Raw genomic sequence first — 16,495 nt, 5'->3', positions numbered from 1 at the left:
ATAAGCAGATCCTAACAGCCAATCCATATAATGCGTAATGTGTGCTTGGAATCAGGTTAGTATTTTCTTCTTTTGCCAATGAAGAAGGTTTCCACAGAATGTAGAAACATTTCATAAAACCTTTCTGCAATGAAGCAAATATGAGGCCATTACAAAGACTTTTTTTATTTATTTATTGTTTATTGACCTTTTCAGCAACATTTCAGGTACTTAATGACATTACTCCAAACCCACTTAAAGTAGGTTTACTACTTAAAAAACCTACTTAAAGAAGGTTTGGAGTAGGTCAAATTTTGATTAGTTCTATGTGCTTTTGAAGAGGCACTTACATCTTGTGCAGGCGAGGTGTTACTTTACTTTTTTTTAAGTTTGTAATACGTGTGTATTTCTGTTGCCATGATGCTACTCCTATAAATAATAAATAATGCTCATTTTAATATAATTTAGACAAACTGTTTTACATATTTGTTTTTATTTTGCATTAAGTGTTTTTTTATCCGTTTCTTTTTTCAACTTTGATCTGATTTTTTACTGTAGACCTTTTTTTAACTGTAGTATCCGCTGACTTTTGAGGTTTGAATTGAGGTTTGTCAGTTGCTTCAAGAAGCCTATGTTGGGTCTGATGTGTCTCGCCTCCATGACATGGTCAATGGCATCCTCCACCATCATGTCATGGTAAATCATCAGATATGCCAGAACAAGTGTGGCAGAGCGACTGAGACCCTTTTTGCAGTGCACCAACACCTTAACTGTGGAAATAAAAATAGAAAGACACTCAAAACTAAGTAATTCCTAGACAGCTTATAACTGTAGGACACTTAATAAATGACGTGTGTGTCTGTGTGCATCAGCTCTTACTCTCTGGGTTACTCAATGCCTGGTGGATGAACTGTGCGGCTGGGAAGAAGTACTCGCTGATGTTAAATGAGCATTTGTCTTCTGCAGGCACATCATAGTAATTGATGCTCCTGCCTTGGTAATATGCCACTCCTGTATTGACCTTTCCTTTTAGGCTTTTCTTGCTTGGAATTTCAAACAAGACCTTCAAGCTCTTCTCCACTGCCGCAGCATTCAGGATGTGAGTAATACCCATCCCTTTCAGTTTGGCTCGGTTTCTTGCCGTCTCTCTGCACAAGAACACAACACTTTCACTGTAACAACGTTTGCAAATCGGGAAAAAGGAGGCGGAACTTCAATAAAATAAACACGCAACAGCATGACAGCCCCTTGCGGATAACTGCCACACACAAACAAAACCAAAACACAAAATAAAACCCAGGCCTTCCCTGTCGTATCTCCTCTTTTTATCCTTCTGGAGTTCCTCTGTGGGACTCGAGACCAGTGAGTGGCAAGGTGTCGCTCATTTCCAATTACTCCAACGGCCTCGACCCATTCCCACAGCTCTTAACCCCGCCCCACTTGCCACATTTATTTTATATGAATATTATATTATATTATATTATATTATATTATATTATATTATATTATATTATATTATTCCTGTTCATACTGTATTATATGTAATATGTGTTTTAGACTTACTCATTTCCAATGAAGACATTGGGCCAGACCTCAGTGACAGGTGTGCAGTACAAAGTATATTCATCCAGGCGATCCTGGAGCTGAAGGACACTTAGAGAGACATGACTTTCTAATACTGAAAGCTCTTTTGCCACTTGAGGTTCTGGTTTAGGTTTGCTTGGACCTGGCTCACACAATGGTTCTGGAACAGGGTGCGCAACTGGGTCCTCTCCGTTTTTTGTTTTATCTGTGTTTATCGGTTTTCTTATCTGTAGTTTCCCCTGTGTTACGAGGTTTGAATTGAGGGTTATCAGCTGCTTCAAGAAGTCCCTGTTTGGCCTGATCCATCTCTTGTGTATGACGTGGTCGATGGCATCCTCCAACAACATTTCATGGTGGGTCATCAGGTATGCCAGAAAAAATGTGGCAGAGCGGCTGACACCATCTATGCAGTGCACTAACAATTTATCTGAGAAAAAAAGAAAGACATTCAAATTCATCCATACACAGTTTATCACTGTAAGATAAATGATGTATGATAAATTGTGTTTGTGTGTCAGCTCTTACTTTCTGTGTTACTTAGGGCCTTGTGGATGAATTCTGAAGCTGGGAATAAGTCCTTGCTGATGTCAAACCTGTGTTCATCCATTACAAGCACACCATAGTAAGTGATGTTCATTTCTTGGTAATATCCCGCTTTTTTATCGATCTTTCCTTCTGGATATTCCTTGTACGCCGCAGTGTTCAGGATGTGAGTAATACCCATCTCCTTCAGTTTGACTCGGTCCATTGCTGTCTCCCTGCGGAAGAACACAACAGCCTAGATTAGTCTTTCATTAAATAGGATTTAGAGTGAAGACTTAAAAAATAACTCCTGACAATGAGAAAAATATAACTGCATAGTGTTTGGTTCATGTGATAGAAGTGTGTTGACTTACTCATTTCCCATGAAGACACTGGGCCAGACCTCAGTGATAGGTGTCCACATAACTCTACATTTGCACATGCGACGCTCCAGTTGGAAAATGTTAAGAAGGACATTATGTAACATTGACAACTCTGTTGTCACTTGAGTTTCTGTTTTCACTTGAGGTTCAGGACCATTTAGACCTGCGACACACAACTGATGTGCATCAACCAGATCTACTTCAGCTTCTGCTTCAGGATCTGGGACACACGATGGCTCTGGATCAGGCTGTGCTGGGATCTCAATAGGCTCCACTCTGCTTTTCTGGAAGGATTTTTTCACAGCCTTCCATCTTATTTGTAAGAATGCACAGATTTTGTTGCTCTTCATCACTTTTTTTTCAGATGAAAGAAGAAAAGCAAATAACAAACTATTAGAAACACCTCTAACCACAGCTTAAACATGAATAATTATCTAACTTGTAAGACTGTGGTAATGCTGTGCTGTTTGACATTGGTGGCTTTATTTAAGCCATTGAGCCAACATGCAGTTTTTGCTCTGTGGTACACATTATATTTGTTGTGTTAATGGATGACTTTAATATTTATGTATCATTTAAACACATAAAAAATACATATATATGCTACATATTTCAACTTTTACCACATTTGTGTTTGCATCTCACTGTAATGTATTTCAAATGGTCTGTTGACATTCACCTTTTGATTTGGTCTTCTCATTATTCATGCCACGCTGATCATTTCCATTCTCTGAGATGGTCCTGCTGATATCAGCCTTCAGCTGCACATCTCTCTTTTGTGTGGACTCTGTTGTCACTTGAGTTTTGGGAGTTTCTGCTGTCACTTGAAGTTTAGCACCACTTGGGCCTTCAGCACACAATTGCTCTTCATCAACCCGGTCCACTTTATCTTCTGCTTCAGGATCTGGGACACACGATGGCTCTGGATCAGGCTGTGCTGAGACTCCAAAGGGATCCACTCTGTTTTTCTGAAAGGATTTTTTCACAGCCTTCCATGTTCTTCGGAAGAATGCAGAGGTTTTGTTGCTCTTCCTCACTTCAGTATTTTCAGAAAGAAGATAAAAAGCAAATAACAAACTATTAGAAACACCTCTTACCACAGATTAAACATGAATAATTATCTAACTTGTAAGACTGTGCTAATGTTGTGCTGTTTGACATTGGTGACTTTATTTAACAGAGCCAACATGCAGTTTTTGCTCTGTGGTACACATTATATTTGTTGCATTAATGGATGATTGAAATATTTAAATATCATTTAGAACACATACACAAATTTCAAAATTTACCACATTTGTGTTTGCATCTCACTGTAATGTATTTCAAATGGTCTGTTGACATTCACCTGTTGATCTGGTCTTCTCATTGGTTGCAGGAGAAATATTCATGCCACTCTGATCATTTCCATTCTCTGAGATGGTGCTGCTGATAGCAGCCTTCAGCTGCACATCTCTCTTTTGTGTGGAGTCTGTGGACATGATTTCTGATGTACTCTATTTAGTAGCTGTTAGATATTGTTGTCAAACTGTATCTGATACACACTGTGAGTGAGACTACAGACAGTGTGTATAAACTGTGTGTTTTCCTAAACACTGAATATAGACCATCTGGAGTCTGTACACAGTATTCGTAGACTTCGCTTAGATTCTTTGCTCGGTGACTCTTCGCCTCGGCTCGGATTATCACTGAACTTCAGAGCTTCTGCGAGCGAGCGGCTCCTTATAAGCAGCCTGTTCTATGACGTAATCAAACGGCTGGTCTCGTTGAAGTTCCACAGTTGCCATAGAAACGGAATGTTTACCCCAAGCGGCCGAGATACCAGTGTTGCCAAGTCCGCGGAAACCTTTACACTGTTGCCGGGGACTGTGTTTAATGTCCGAGGGTAGAAGCGACACCAATGACGTGATATTTATCCCTGGAATGCTAGTTTTACCAGGGAGGACCCCACCAAAAAAATTTGTATTTTACCCTCTGGAACGCGAAATTTACCAGGGTATCGCCCCTGGAAAGCTATTGGGATAGTTTTGAGTAGAAATTGGGCGGGTTTTGCTGTGAAAACCTGGCAACCCTGCTAGACTTCGCTAGCGCCAGAGCCATAGAGAGAGAGAGTTGCGACAACGGAAGTTTGAAATGTTTGGTTGTCACGTGATTCATGTAGACTTCAGATAGTTCCAGGAAGTGCGTTGGCGGCCATTCAAACTGTTAGAGTATAGTGACAAAACTGCGATTTCTGGTAATAAGGAGTCAATAAATGCATTTATTTTATATATTTATACAACACACCGACATATGTATGTAGCATGAATATGTAGTTATAGCGATGTTGTTTTTAAAATATCAAATCATGTAATTTTTGAGGATTAGTGTTCAATTAACTTACCGTTATTTTAAAAACGTATTTCAGGCTAACGTTAAGTTGTATAAACACGGGTTGCGGTTGCCTTTTTACGTTACATATTGTTATTTTTTTCACTGATCTCATGTTAAATAATGTCATATTTATGACTTTCAGATAGTACAGAGACAGGCTGGTGACAGTTGATTTTCAGCTTGCACTGCACTATACTGTTAGCAGCAGTAATTAGCATTTTAAGTAAATGTAAAATGAAGCTTATTGTTTACAATTCTTACAGCTACATATATTAATATAATTATCTACTTATTCATACACACAATATATTCGGGCATACTCGTATACAAACATGTACACTGCCATTCAAAAGTAATGATGCTGAAAATTCAGCTTGGCATCACATGAGTATATTACATTTTAAAATAGAAAACAGTTATTTTAAATTGTAATTATATATTACGAGATGACTTTTTCTTTATATTTTTATTGAAATAAATGCAATTAACTATTTACAGCAATTCATGAATACATTACTAAATTTAATAGCATTCCAAGCATTTTGTATGTGTCCTTTCTTTCATGTTGTCCTTGCATAGTCTCCACCATGGTTTGCTGTGCTGCATGGGGATGCTCCACTCGGTCAGAGGAAGGTGTGCAAATGTATGGCTTCCCCGCTGACATGGAGAGGAGAAAATAATGGTTGGATCAGATCAGCAGCAGCAATCTAAATATAAATAAAAATTACAACAACAACAAAAAATTGTTAGGTAATTATACTTAAATTTATTTAAACCCAGGGAGCTGAGACATTGCAGGGAGTCATCAGTGTTACCTATAACTGTGCATTTAATATGTGGGTAGACAAAAAAAAAAAGTTGTGTGTGGAAACTAAACTCAAGTCACTCTGCAGGCACATTTGAGGAAAACCAATTTGTCATGACCAAAAAATTAAAGAGTAGGCTGAGACCAGGTGCTATTCCGACAACCTTTGTGGTCAAAAAGAGGAGTGCCCCTGCTCCACGATGCACCCCTAGACCTGTAAACATACAGCAAATCGCTGCTAATTACAGCTATATTATTTCAGGGGATACATATATAATAAGTACAAACTCGTACTAGTTGAAGTAATATTTCTAATTTTGAAGTGATGTGATATTTTCAATATTTAAAATTAGCAATTCCATGTATTCTGCCTCTATCAGTTTCAAAGGTTGTGGAAAAAATGAATGAGGACACTTAGAGAAGGGAAAGTGACAGTGAAGAAATAGAGGACATGGCTAGAGAGGAGAGACAGGGACAGGTGACACTACTCAGTCAGCCAGCAGCAAGTCAGCATTCCAGTGAACCATCAGTCAGTTACCTGGGTCTATTAAAAAAATTAAAGGGACAAGAAAAAAAATATCAAACAATGCAAAGGCAGCACTAAGAAAAATAAAGAATGAAAATGCAGCTTTAAAAAATAAAAGGTCCCCTCAGCACTCCTGACCTGCATCCTCACTGATGCTCCATCACAGAACAGTCCAGTGGCACCATTAATCCTCCACCTACCAGCACCCACAGAATGTTACAGTATGTTACTTTTATACACTAACAAGTTTAAGTATATAATACAGTAGTATTATAATATAGATAGGTTATATAATATAGACAGGTAATAGTCAATGAATCACAATGACTAAAAACACTCCACCCATGTTTTTGCAAACTCAATTCACTCTAAATTTATATCAATAGGGTGCATTTTATTATTAAGTAATTTAATTATTCAATACGTGTAATAAGGAAAAAACTTTATAACCTCATTTTACCACTTCCAGTTACCGCTGTCACACGCGGTCAAACGTTAATATTGAACTAATAGGCTATGTAACGTTAAAAAAAAAACGTTTAGACTCCTTTTCTCTAATTCCAAACACGATGGATGAAACTGAATTAAGAGAACAGATTTTACAATTAATAGGGTGTTCGTTACTAACTTTATTCAGCTACAATCCTAGCCTAATCTGTTAGTTATCTGATAACGTCCCTTAAATCTACTCATTTAATGAGTTATAATCTACTAGAAGGTTTTAACTTACAGTTTATTGTTATTAAGATGTACTAATAATTTACAACCGTATTATTTAAACGTCTTACCTTTTAAAAGTGCGTCGCAAACGGTTTGTTCTGCTGCATCTCTACGGCGCGGCATCGGTTTGCTGCTACTTCCGGGAACTATTGAGAGGCTCCACGAGCCGCCATTACTGAAAAAAAGCGTTCCATTGGAATCAATGGAGTTGTCAACTCTCTCTCTATAGACCTTTTTCATGGAACGCGAAATTACCCATTATGCTTTGCGCGTACGCGTATGTAGGATGCTTCGAACTTCCGGTTCGCAACTAGATGCGTTTAATTAGCCGTTACAGAGATTTTGGACCGCTCTGAAACCACATTTGTAATCGGTTTTACTTACTTTTAACGGCCATAATGTCAACAAACAACGGCAACATTAGTTCGCGGTGGCAGCATGGTCAAGTCTATTTAACAAAAACCGTAAACAATGTAACTTTGTCTGTTCCACATCCTACGAAGTTGACCAGCGCCACCTCCTGGTTTGATGATATGAAACAATGGCCAGCAGTCACATATGTTGACATATTCAATTATCTTGTTTTGTCTGAGGGTGTGGATGGCGAGGAACTTAGAAATTATAAAAGTACCAAAGCATATAGTTATCTACACAGTAACAAAATTGGACGAATTCTTTGCCATAAACATCAGCAGTTCACATTACTGAAAGCGGAGGTAGAGCCGAGTCAGGCTATTAATAAACCAAACCACATCGCGTGGGTTATGTTACAAAATAACGGAGTAGTGGAAACAGCTGGATGCTCCTGTGTAGCTGGTCCTGGCAGGTCTTGTAGTCATGCTGCTGCTGTGTTGTGGAAGGTGGGTATTTATAAATACAGCAACACTTCTAATGTAGCTAAACGCAAACCTAACAATACTAGAGGGTAATAATATGGCAAAACACCTGCCCACTTCAAGCACTGACTACGTGATACAATGTAAAGACGTATTTTTAGAGCAGTATTTAACCAATTATACATTTCAGTTATAACTAAATTGTTTAGCTCTAAAAAAGTGCTAATGGGGATGCTTTGTTTAATAATAAAGTAAACAATATGTTCTGGTTTTTGAAAGGTGCAAAATGCAGTGGTCAGTGGTATGACAGGGCTATCTTGCACTGATGAGCAGTGTAGATGGAATGCAGGAACCAGAAGAAACCTTGAACAGAAAAGAATCAGTCAGATGACCTTTAGACGTCACAAAGCTGAGGATGTATATGGTGCCAATTCAACAAGGGAGGGAGAAAGGCTACCATCTACACCAAGCTATGACACACATCAAGACTTCAGGGAGAGAGTCAGTTCTTCAGACACAAAACCACTTTTTGAATTAAAAAACAGTCTTTTGGAAAAATGCTACACTGCCAATGTATCAGTGGAAGGAGATGACACTGAGAGCTTAGAAGTCCACCAGCCACATGGAGAGACTTTGACTTGCTGTAAATGTAAAGCATTTTACAGCAAATACATAGAACTGAACTTTGACCAGGCAGCTGAATTGGAGATTCAAACACAAAATCAGAGTTTGTCAGAGGTGTGGCATAGTGCAAGACAGCCCAGGATCACTGCTAGTTCAGCTAAAAGTGTACCAGTGCGAGCAACAACAAATCCTGATAAATTCATGAGAGAGCATCTCTTTCCTACCTTTCGAGGTAATGCAGCTACAAAGTATGGAAATGAGAAAGAGGCAATAGCTTGTAGCTTTCTTGTAGAAAAAGGTCTACAGGTCTCCCACTCAGGTATCAGGGTCAGCCTGGCAGAACCATGGCTGTCTGCAAGCCCTGATGGCATAATAAATGGTATGGAACTACTGGAAATAAAGTGTCCCGTTCCCAAGAACAACACCGCCTCTCTAGCAGATCATTTCACTATAAATAATAGTGATATCAAAATGGTTGATGGCAAGCCTGAATTACAGAAGAACGGAGTCAGGGGCTTCTACAGTCAGATACAATTAGGCATGTTTTGTACAGGGCTGAGAATGGCAAAACTGTTTGTCTGGTCTCCAAAGGAACACATTCTGATAAATGTACCATACGATGCAGAGTATTTAACAGACCAGGTTACTCGACTAAGAGGCTTTTACTTCTCAGTGATGCTTCCTAGAGTAGTGGATGAATTCACTGCTGGACGATTCAAACTGAATGACAAATACTTACATATAGTCAAAAAAGATTAACCTACTGGTGAACAAATATTAACAGTTTTAAAAACTGTACAGATGTTGACATGGAGAAAAAGTTTTTATTGTGTCAAGGCAAGTTTTAACATTTTTTTTATGTATGTGATATTTTCTTGTTTACAGGGTTTGCACTTAGAAAGTCTTGCGTGTTATTTATTTATATTAGATTAAAGTGTATATATGTACATAGCACAAGGAAACAGAAAACACACTGAGATGGATTTTTGAGAAGTTAAAATGTCAAGTATTGTTATTAAACACATATATACATATATGTACATGACTAATGCAGCAGTGTGAGCATCAAATTAAAAGTTAATCCAGAAATTAAAATCTTGTCATTATTTTCTCACCGTCATGTCAGTCCAAACTTGTATAGTTTTTTTCTTCTGTTGAACAATGATTTATTTTGGAGAATGTTGGTAACCAGACAGTTGATGGTAACCATTGACTTCATAGTGAAAAAAAAAAGACTATGGAAGTCTGATTACTATCAACTGTCTGGTTACCAACATTCTTCAAAATAAATCATGAGAGCGAGTTGAAGAAGACAACATTTCATTTTAAAATAACTTAATTATCTGCTTCACGGATTAGATCACCACGCAAATTCACTAAAGCTGCACATATACGCAGAATTTTATCTATCTTTGGCATAAGGGTGATAGGCAAGGTTTGTGATAACACCTTGTATACTTTCAGTCTCCTAATTGCACGTTCAACATGTATCCTTACATTTGCAATCCTGCGGCTACATGTGACTTTTTCTTCTGTTAGCTGCATTTTGTTGGCAAAGTGAGGAATTATCATATTGACTTTTCTTTCAAACAACAAGTCTCTAATCAAAAAACCCCTGTCCACCATCACTTCATCTCCTGGATGGAGGTATTCGAGAATGCCAGAATCACACGTGATGAATTTGTCACTACAGCGTCCCCCATATGCTGCAGATATAAACATTACTAGACCACATGGTGCAATAGCCACTAAATACTTGATGGTGTTGCAAGCATAGTAGTGGCTGTATGATTCAGACCTTGAGTCTAGGTTCCCTGGTCTTTGGACTTCACTTTCACTGCAGTCTAAGATACAGGTAACATTGGGATAATGTTGCTTGTATGCCTCTGGTGTTGTGGCCCTGATTGTCTCTTTGGGGAGCCATGGTATCAGTTCCTTTAAGACTGCAGCCATGGTGTCAATCCAAAAAGAAATTATCTTGCTCACTTGACTCACTGATATATGGAATCGAATGGCAAGATCTTCTATCAACAGGTTTAATTTCAGCTTCATTAATGTGAGCAAGATTTGCTGTTCAATTTCAGTCTGGTAAGCCAGATTCTCATGGGGACGCAGAACAGCTACAAGGGTATGAAATGTGTGGAGAGGGAGCCCAGTGTAGAGATTTGAGTCATAGTCATTCATCAGAGTTAGAGGCTTGAATGTATCGCACTGCGTTGACTGGTTTACATAAGTTATACTGTGTTGTCTCTTAATATAACAATGCTCCTCGAAGATGTGGTCTTCCCACTGTGTTCCAACAGAGGTAAAGGTTTTAGATGTACAGCTGCTGTCATCTACATCTGTTTGCTTGGGACTGGGGACAGATGCAAGACTCTCTTCTACAGGTCTCATCTCATCCATTACATGTTGCTCTGGGTTAACACCAGCTCCTGTAAATACAGAAAAGGCATTATACAGTGAAGCATCTAAAATCATATCGTTTATTATATGGTACAGGGTGAGTTTCTATTTTTAGAAAATGGTTAATTACAAAAAATGTATTAACTTATTAATTTTAGGATATAAAATGCAGAATTTTGGTTTAGCACTAACACACTTTTAATTGGCATTGTATGAAAGACAAAATGCTGACTTTCCAAATTTTGTAAACCAAAATGAGTTAATGAACAACTACTTTTAGGTATTATTTTGTTAAATGTTGTAATTTGAGCTGCAATATGGTGAACTCTCCACTGAAAGAAACCAACACTGACTGACTGATATCAGTGCCTTTGTTTTGTCTCAAGATGCTTACCAGTAATGTAATTTCTAAGGCGCGTTTATAAAAAAAAAATAAAAAAAATACTTTAATGTCCTGATTGAACTATGGCCCAATCCTGGCTTAGTTTAAGCCCTGTGTGTAAAACCAGGCCTTAAGGTCCTATACATTTACTGCTGGTAAAATAACCAGACAAACCACACTCTGCTGCCAAAATATATACACGAGTAAGAATAATTCAATTAATGAGCCAATTCTATAAATATGTTAAATAAACTAGTGTTTATTTGTGATTATCATATTTGATAACACTGAAAATACTGCAACAAAATTTTGTTTTCATAACACATGCATTAATGCTGAATATATATTGAATACACTTTGCTGAATGAAACGCTTGTCTCTCAAAGGTGTTTAAGTACACATCATGAGAACTTGGTCGTCTAGACATACTAAAATTATTGTATCATAAGCTGCATTTAATTGTGCAGTCCTTATAGGACGTTAGCCGTGTAAATAACGTTAGTAAATATTCTCACCTTCGTCCGACCACGTTCGTCGTCTTCTCTTCTTACTTAATGGACGATCATATCCAAGCCAAAGTTCAGGATATGGATTTTCTGTCGTTGGTTGTCTGTCCACAAAGTGGAATGAGCATACATGGACGTTACGAGGCGGGCATTTCAAATTAAGTGCTGCGAGCCACTGTCTTTTACCGTCGTCGTCGGATGGCATCTTGTGCAATTTAAATGGTCTTGGGCATTTACATTCTGCTCTTATTGTTGGCTTGTGATCATAACACTCTTGATCAAGAAGATTTTTGAGCTTCCTGTAGCTGTTGTGACAGCCTTTAGCAGCACAAAACTTCCCGGAGCCTCCGCGATTCGCCATTACAGTAGCTTGACAGTTACTAAACGGAAGTTCGAAGCATCCTACAGGAAGTCACTCGCCGCTATGGCGCCCTCCACGGAGAAGCGAAGAAAAAGGTCTATATGGCTCTGGCTAGCGCTAATGATCTCTAAAGGCGGCCGTGCACGGTGCGATTCTGAAGGTCGGAACTTCGTGAATCCGCGCACGTCACGATTGAGTTTAACCGAAAATCATACGGAGGCAGTCACAGACACGAATGGACTATATGCACGGCCACTTCCTGGTTTAGATAAGTCAGCTCAGTCATTTCCGGTCAACTGTCCAAAATCAAGCGGCCGTGAAGATGTCTTTCTACACTCGCTGTTTTCAGGATTTACCTCAAGTCAACATCAATGATGTACACCGCCTTATTCAGGAAAACTCCAAGGCTTCGTCCAGTAATCGGGAAAAAGGATTTAAGCTGTACATATCCAGTTATATTCATGACTATGAAGGTAAGTTATCGATTATTAATACTGCAGTTATGATGTTGTTTACGAGATAGGATCGCTAGCAAACATCCAAACAGTTAACGTTAGTTGTCAGCATTTAAATGTACAATTACGTGTCTAGGTACTCTCCCGTGATTACCAGGCTCGACATATACACTAGTATGTTGTTATATAACATGAAACTTTAAAATACCACAATGTTACTTTGCTGCTGTCTGTAACTTTTTTATTTTCAAAATTTACACAATTTATATGAGCGAGTACACCATGAATCAATTTTCTAAACCGTGTTTTTGTCTTATCCTGAATCACTACGTTATTCACCTATAATAGTGTTTATATTGGGACTATTTTAGTCCAGTCGGCTTGTATCACTATGAATGGACTGGAGTTAAGTAACCACATCCCTGCGTGACTCGCCATAGACATAAACGTAGAGAAGTAGCTCCGGCTACAATGTTCTTCCGCAAGACGCATGCATGTTTATTAACCGCTTGAAGTACCAAAGGTTACAGATTTTCCCTTTTGAATGATATTCTCTTATCTGTATGACCATAAATAACAGCAGGCAGTATAAGATGTTTCCACTGCTGAGGAAAAATCCAAGTGCATGTGTATTGATATTCCTAGTGTTGTAATTGTTTTGTTTCTCAGTTTCTGACAAGAACGAGGCAGGAGCGGTTTCTGTGAGGGCAAGATGCTTCAGGTCTATGAGGAAAAATGAGAGACCACACAACTTGAGTGTAGGGGAATGAGATCAGATTCAATGTAATAAGGTTTACAGTGTCTGCTCTCTAGGAATTAAATGAAAGAAAAAAAAAAAACACCTATATATATATATATATAAATTATGCAGATAATGATTGTAATAGACCACTGTTTGGAGTTTACAAAGGCTTACAGCATAACTGTTGCTGTCAGGACAATAGTTCACTGTACCACTATATCAACTGCACACTGTGTATTCTAACAAGTATTTACACAGTAATTTATTACAAATACGGCCTATTAAGATTCCCAGAGAGGGGAGTTAGTTAGCTTGACAACATTTTACACTGTAGCCTAAGGAAGATTCAAACACTAGCCACAGTGCAAACCAACATAATTCAACTAATGATTATTTATTCCAGTAATTAGTGACTATGATTGCCTTAATCTTAAAACACAGAAAATATACAATTGATATCTTTTTCGCTTACAGGTTGTCCTCAAACACACAAAACCTGTTGAGCTGATGGCCTGTCAGTGCTCATGTGTGGCAGGGCTTGCTCTATGTAATCACATTGCAGCATTGCTCTTCCAAACAGCACATTACAGCCAACAGGGAGCGGCAGCTGTCCCCCCGACTCACAGCTGCACAGGGTCTGAGCAGCAATGGCACAAACCCAGGACCCAGGTGATGTTGCTCAACACTATCACAATTAATTGTTAATTTACACATTATAATATAATCCTACATCTTCTTTGTTAAGTTGTGTTCTTGTTCTCACATCAACTTCCAATAACAGAGATAGTGCAGAATCTTTTCTTATGAAAATAGGTAAATCATTGAGCTAAAGTAAACTAAATACAGCACAAATAAGTTCTTATACAACATTCATTTACAGGGCTTTAAGCCTGGTCCAACAAATGAAATGGTGGTATTGTCAGCTAGGCCCAAGGAGAGAAGATTGGCAGAAGGCATCAGGTAAGGTGTAGAAATGGGAAGTTGTTTTACTACATGCATGTGTTGAAAATATGTATTAAAAATGTAAAATACTTTTTTTCATAATGGTTTATGATCACTGTAATCGACACATTACATGAACCTTTAATTAACACTGTGTGCATGTCTTTTATGTATGTTTTCAGGAGCAACCTGTATAAAGCTGCCTGTAACCTGACCTGTTGCCTTCCAGACATGTCAGTTCTACGGGTGAAGGATATTTACGAAGGCATGTCGAAAGAAACTGCTCCTTTAATAGCCACCATGGGGATTTCAGGGGATGTGCCTTTAGTTGACAGCGCTTTTGGAAAAGTCCAAGAAGGAAGTTTACTGTCCTATCAACTTCCAGCATGGAGCCCTCCAAAGACCTGTCCACATAGCACTGCACCACCACGACCATACTTACCCCTGGATGGCTACTGTCTAGGTCCCTCAGAGTGCTGTTTTGTGTTGACTGACCATCAGCAGATGCACATGACTTCTCTAGCAACAACAGAAGTCATGGCACACGAAATTGAGATGGGCACAAGACAACAAAGCACAATGAGGGAATGGTATTTATTGAGAAAGCCACGTGTAACCTCCTCTAGATTCAGGTAACTGTAAACTATACTGTGACATTCAGCACATTTTGTTTTCTCATTTAAATACTCATTTATTGTCATCTAATATAAATACTAAAGTTATTTTTATGTGTATCAATTTATTTCTAGAGAAGTTTGCCATGTGAGAGGGCAGTCCTCAGCGGCGAGTCTAGCGGTGAGAATTTTGAGGTCAGGCTATCAGTCTGCAGAAATGAAGAGGGGCCTTCAGATGGAGCCCAAAGCTATTGAGGAATACTGCTGCATTCAGGGGGTAAATCACTACCCTTGTGGTTTTATCATCCACCCCGATGCACCTTGGCTTGGCTCATCACCAGATGGGTTGGTGTACGACCCTAAAGCTGATCCTGTGTTTGGACTGGTAGAAGTGAAGTGCCCAATTTTGAGAAGCTATGTGGACTGTGCCTACCTTAGGGTCTCTGGTGGAGTGCTACAGCTCAAACAGTCTCACACTTACTACTGGCAGGTGCAGGGCCAACTTTTCATTTCCGGGATGAAGTGGTGTGATTTTGTTGTGTTTACTGAAGACGACATGTTCATACAAAGAATATACAGAGATGAGGAAGTCATTAAAACAATGAAGCAAAAGGTTGATTACTTTTACTTTTACTTTTATCTTCCAACACTTTTGGCTTGAAACTTTTCAATCCATTCAATCAGGTTCCATCAATTTGTACATATGTTTTGGCCCATGTTTTATTTTGAACTGTTTCCACAAATGTACAGGATCTGTTGTTAACTGATTAAATTACGTATTTTCATAAACATGTTATTTGTTTGTGTTCTGAATTTATATTTCATTAGTTAACAAATAATGAAAAGTTAAATACAATTAACAAAGAGTACAAAACAGAAATAATGTAAAAACAACAAAAGTAATTATAATACAGTTAATCAGATTTTTAGTGAATAGATTTTAAGTTTAAACTATGAGATGAATGATATATACAGAGAATAAATCTAGAGGCATGTTTAAGATATATTTACAAGGATTAAGAGAGGATAAAAACAAGAGGCACTTTTACTTAGCCCAAGCTTTTACAAGTGGCCCACTCTGATAATTTAACAGTAGGCATGCAACTGCCTAAAGCTGATTTATGTTACCAAACATGTTTAAGGGGATGACCGTATCAAAGAATTTAAATTCCTTCAGTCTACGAATTAGGCGGTCAATGTGCACTCTGAGATGTGCAATAGATTGGGTCTCCCTGACCTCGTGCTTTGGCATCTGAGGTCTCCCAGCGAGGAATGCAGGCCTGTACACTTTACAGGGCACACAGTCATCCACAAGGAAGCCTCTGTTGACCATAAATGCCATATCTGGCCTAAGCAGAGTAAGAATACCTGACTCTACAAAGATCTGTTTGTCACTTACTGAGCCGGCAAAAAGGGAGGAAACAAAGGTTACAGCGCCATGGGGGGTCATGCCAATCATTCCCTTCAGGGTACAGTGGGACTTATAGTTTGAGTATACCTCACTCTGAAGTAAAGGGGAGGAGGGTGTTTGACACCGGAGCTCTGTGCAGTCCAGAATTGTGGTGGTGTCTGGGTAGTCTTCAAACTCTGATGGCAAGTGTTCCTTAATTTTGTCTTGAGTCATCCAAATGCATTGTGAACCAAGAACAGAGAACAGAAAATTGCTCCAGGTCAGAATGATTCTGCTTACAGTGGACTGATGCACCCCATACCGCTCAGCTAGGTCCCTCTGCTTCAGACC

The 16,495-nt window shown here is 38.7% G+C and overlaps 2 protein-coding genes across 3 annotated transcripts; both read right to left on the bottom strand.

The window, feature by feature from the left end:
* Positions 1-528: 528 nt before the first annotated feature.
* LOC132098592 (uncharacterized) lies at positions 529-3,281 on the bottom strand. The gene is made up of 6 exons (XM_059504653.1): positions 3,148-3,281; positions 2,460-2,820; positions 2,089-2,321; positions 1,543-1,990; positions 859-1,127; positions 529-749 (listed from the first exon to the last, which is right to left on the bottom strand). The coding sequence occupies exons 1-6, from the start codon at positions 3,173-3,175 to the stop codon at positions 529-531; spliced, it is 1,560 nt and encodes a 519-aa protein (XP_059360636.1). The 5' UTR covers positions 3,176-3,281.
* A 6,204-nt stretch (positions 3,282-9,485) lies between these two features.
* Positions 9,486-11,994, bottom strand: LOC132098424 (uncharacterized). 2 transcript variants are annotated; one of them, XM_059504542.1, is made up of 2 exons: positions 11,664-11,784; positions 9,486-10,781 (listed from the first exon to the last, which is right to left on the bottom strand). In XM_059504542.1, the coding sequence occupies exon 2, from the start codon at positions 10,750-10,752 to the stop codon at positions 9,685-9,687; it is 1,068 nt and encodes a 355-aa protein (XP_059360525.1). In that variant the 5' UTR covers positions 10,753-10,781; positions 11,664-11,784; the 3' UTR covers positions 9,486-9,684. The 2 variants fall into 2 exon arrangements, with proteins under 2 accessions (XP_059360525.1, XP_059360524.1); XM_059504541.1 differs by having other exon boundaries at positions 9,488-10,781; positions 11,650-11,994.
* Between the last annotated feature and the right edge of the window lie 4,501 nt (positions 11,995-16,495).

The sequence above is a fragment of the Carassius carassius genome, chromosome 22 (genome assembly GCF_963082965.1).
Source record: "Carassius carassius chromosome 22, fCarCar2.1, whole genome shotgun sequence".
NCBI lineage: Eukaryota > Metazoa > Chordata > Actinopteri > Cypriniformes > Cyprinidae > Carassius > Carassius carassius.
Note: the sequence above shows the minus strand (reverse complement) of the source record. Positions and strands in the feature narration are given on the sequence as shown.

What these genes read in the sequence shown, in the direction of transcription:
- LOC132098592 (XM_059504653.1), bottom strand. Translation starts at nt 3,175, where the DNA reads ATGAATAATGAGAAGACCAAATCAAAAG. An exon ending in AGTGTCTTCATGGGAAATGA is followed by an intron (nt 2,322 to 2,459) that starts GTAAGTCAACAC and finishes GTTCTTCCGCAG; the next exon opens with GGAGACAGCAATGGACCGAG. An exon ending in GGCCCTAAGTAACACAGAAA is followed by an intron (nt 1,991 to 2,088) that starts GTAAGAGCTGAC and finishes TTTTTTTCTCAG; the next exon opens with ATAAATTGTTAGTGCACTGC.
- LOC132098424 (XM_059504541.1), bottom strand. Translation starts at nt 11,845, where the DNA reads ATGCCATCCGACGACGACGGTAAAAGACAGTGGCTCGCAGCACTTAAT. An exon ending in ACGAACGTGGTCGGACGAAG is followed by an intron (nt 10,782 to 11,649) that starts GTGAGAATATTT and finishes CTGTATTTACAG; the next exon opens with GAGCTGGTGTTAACCCAGAG.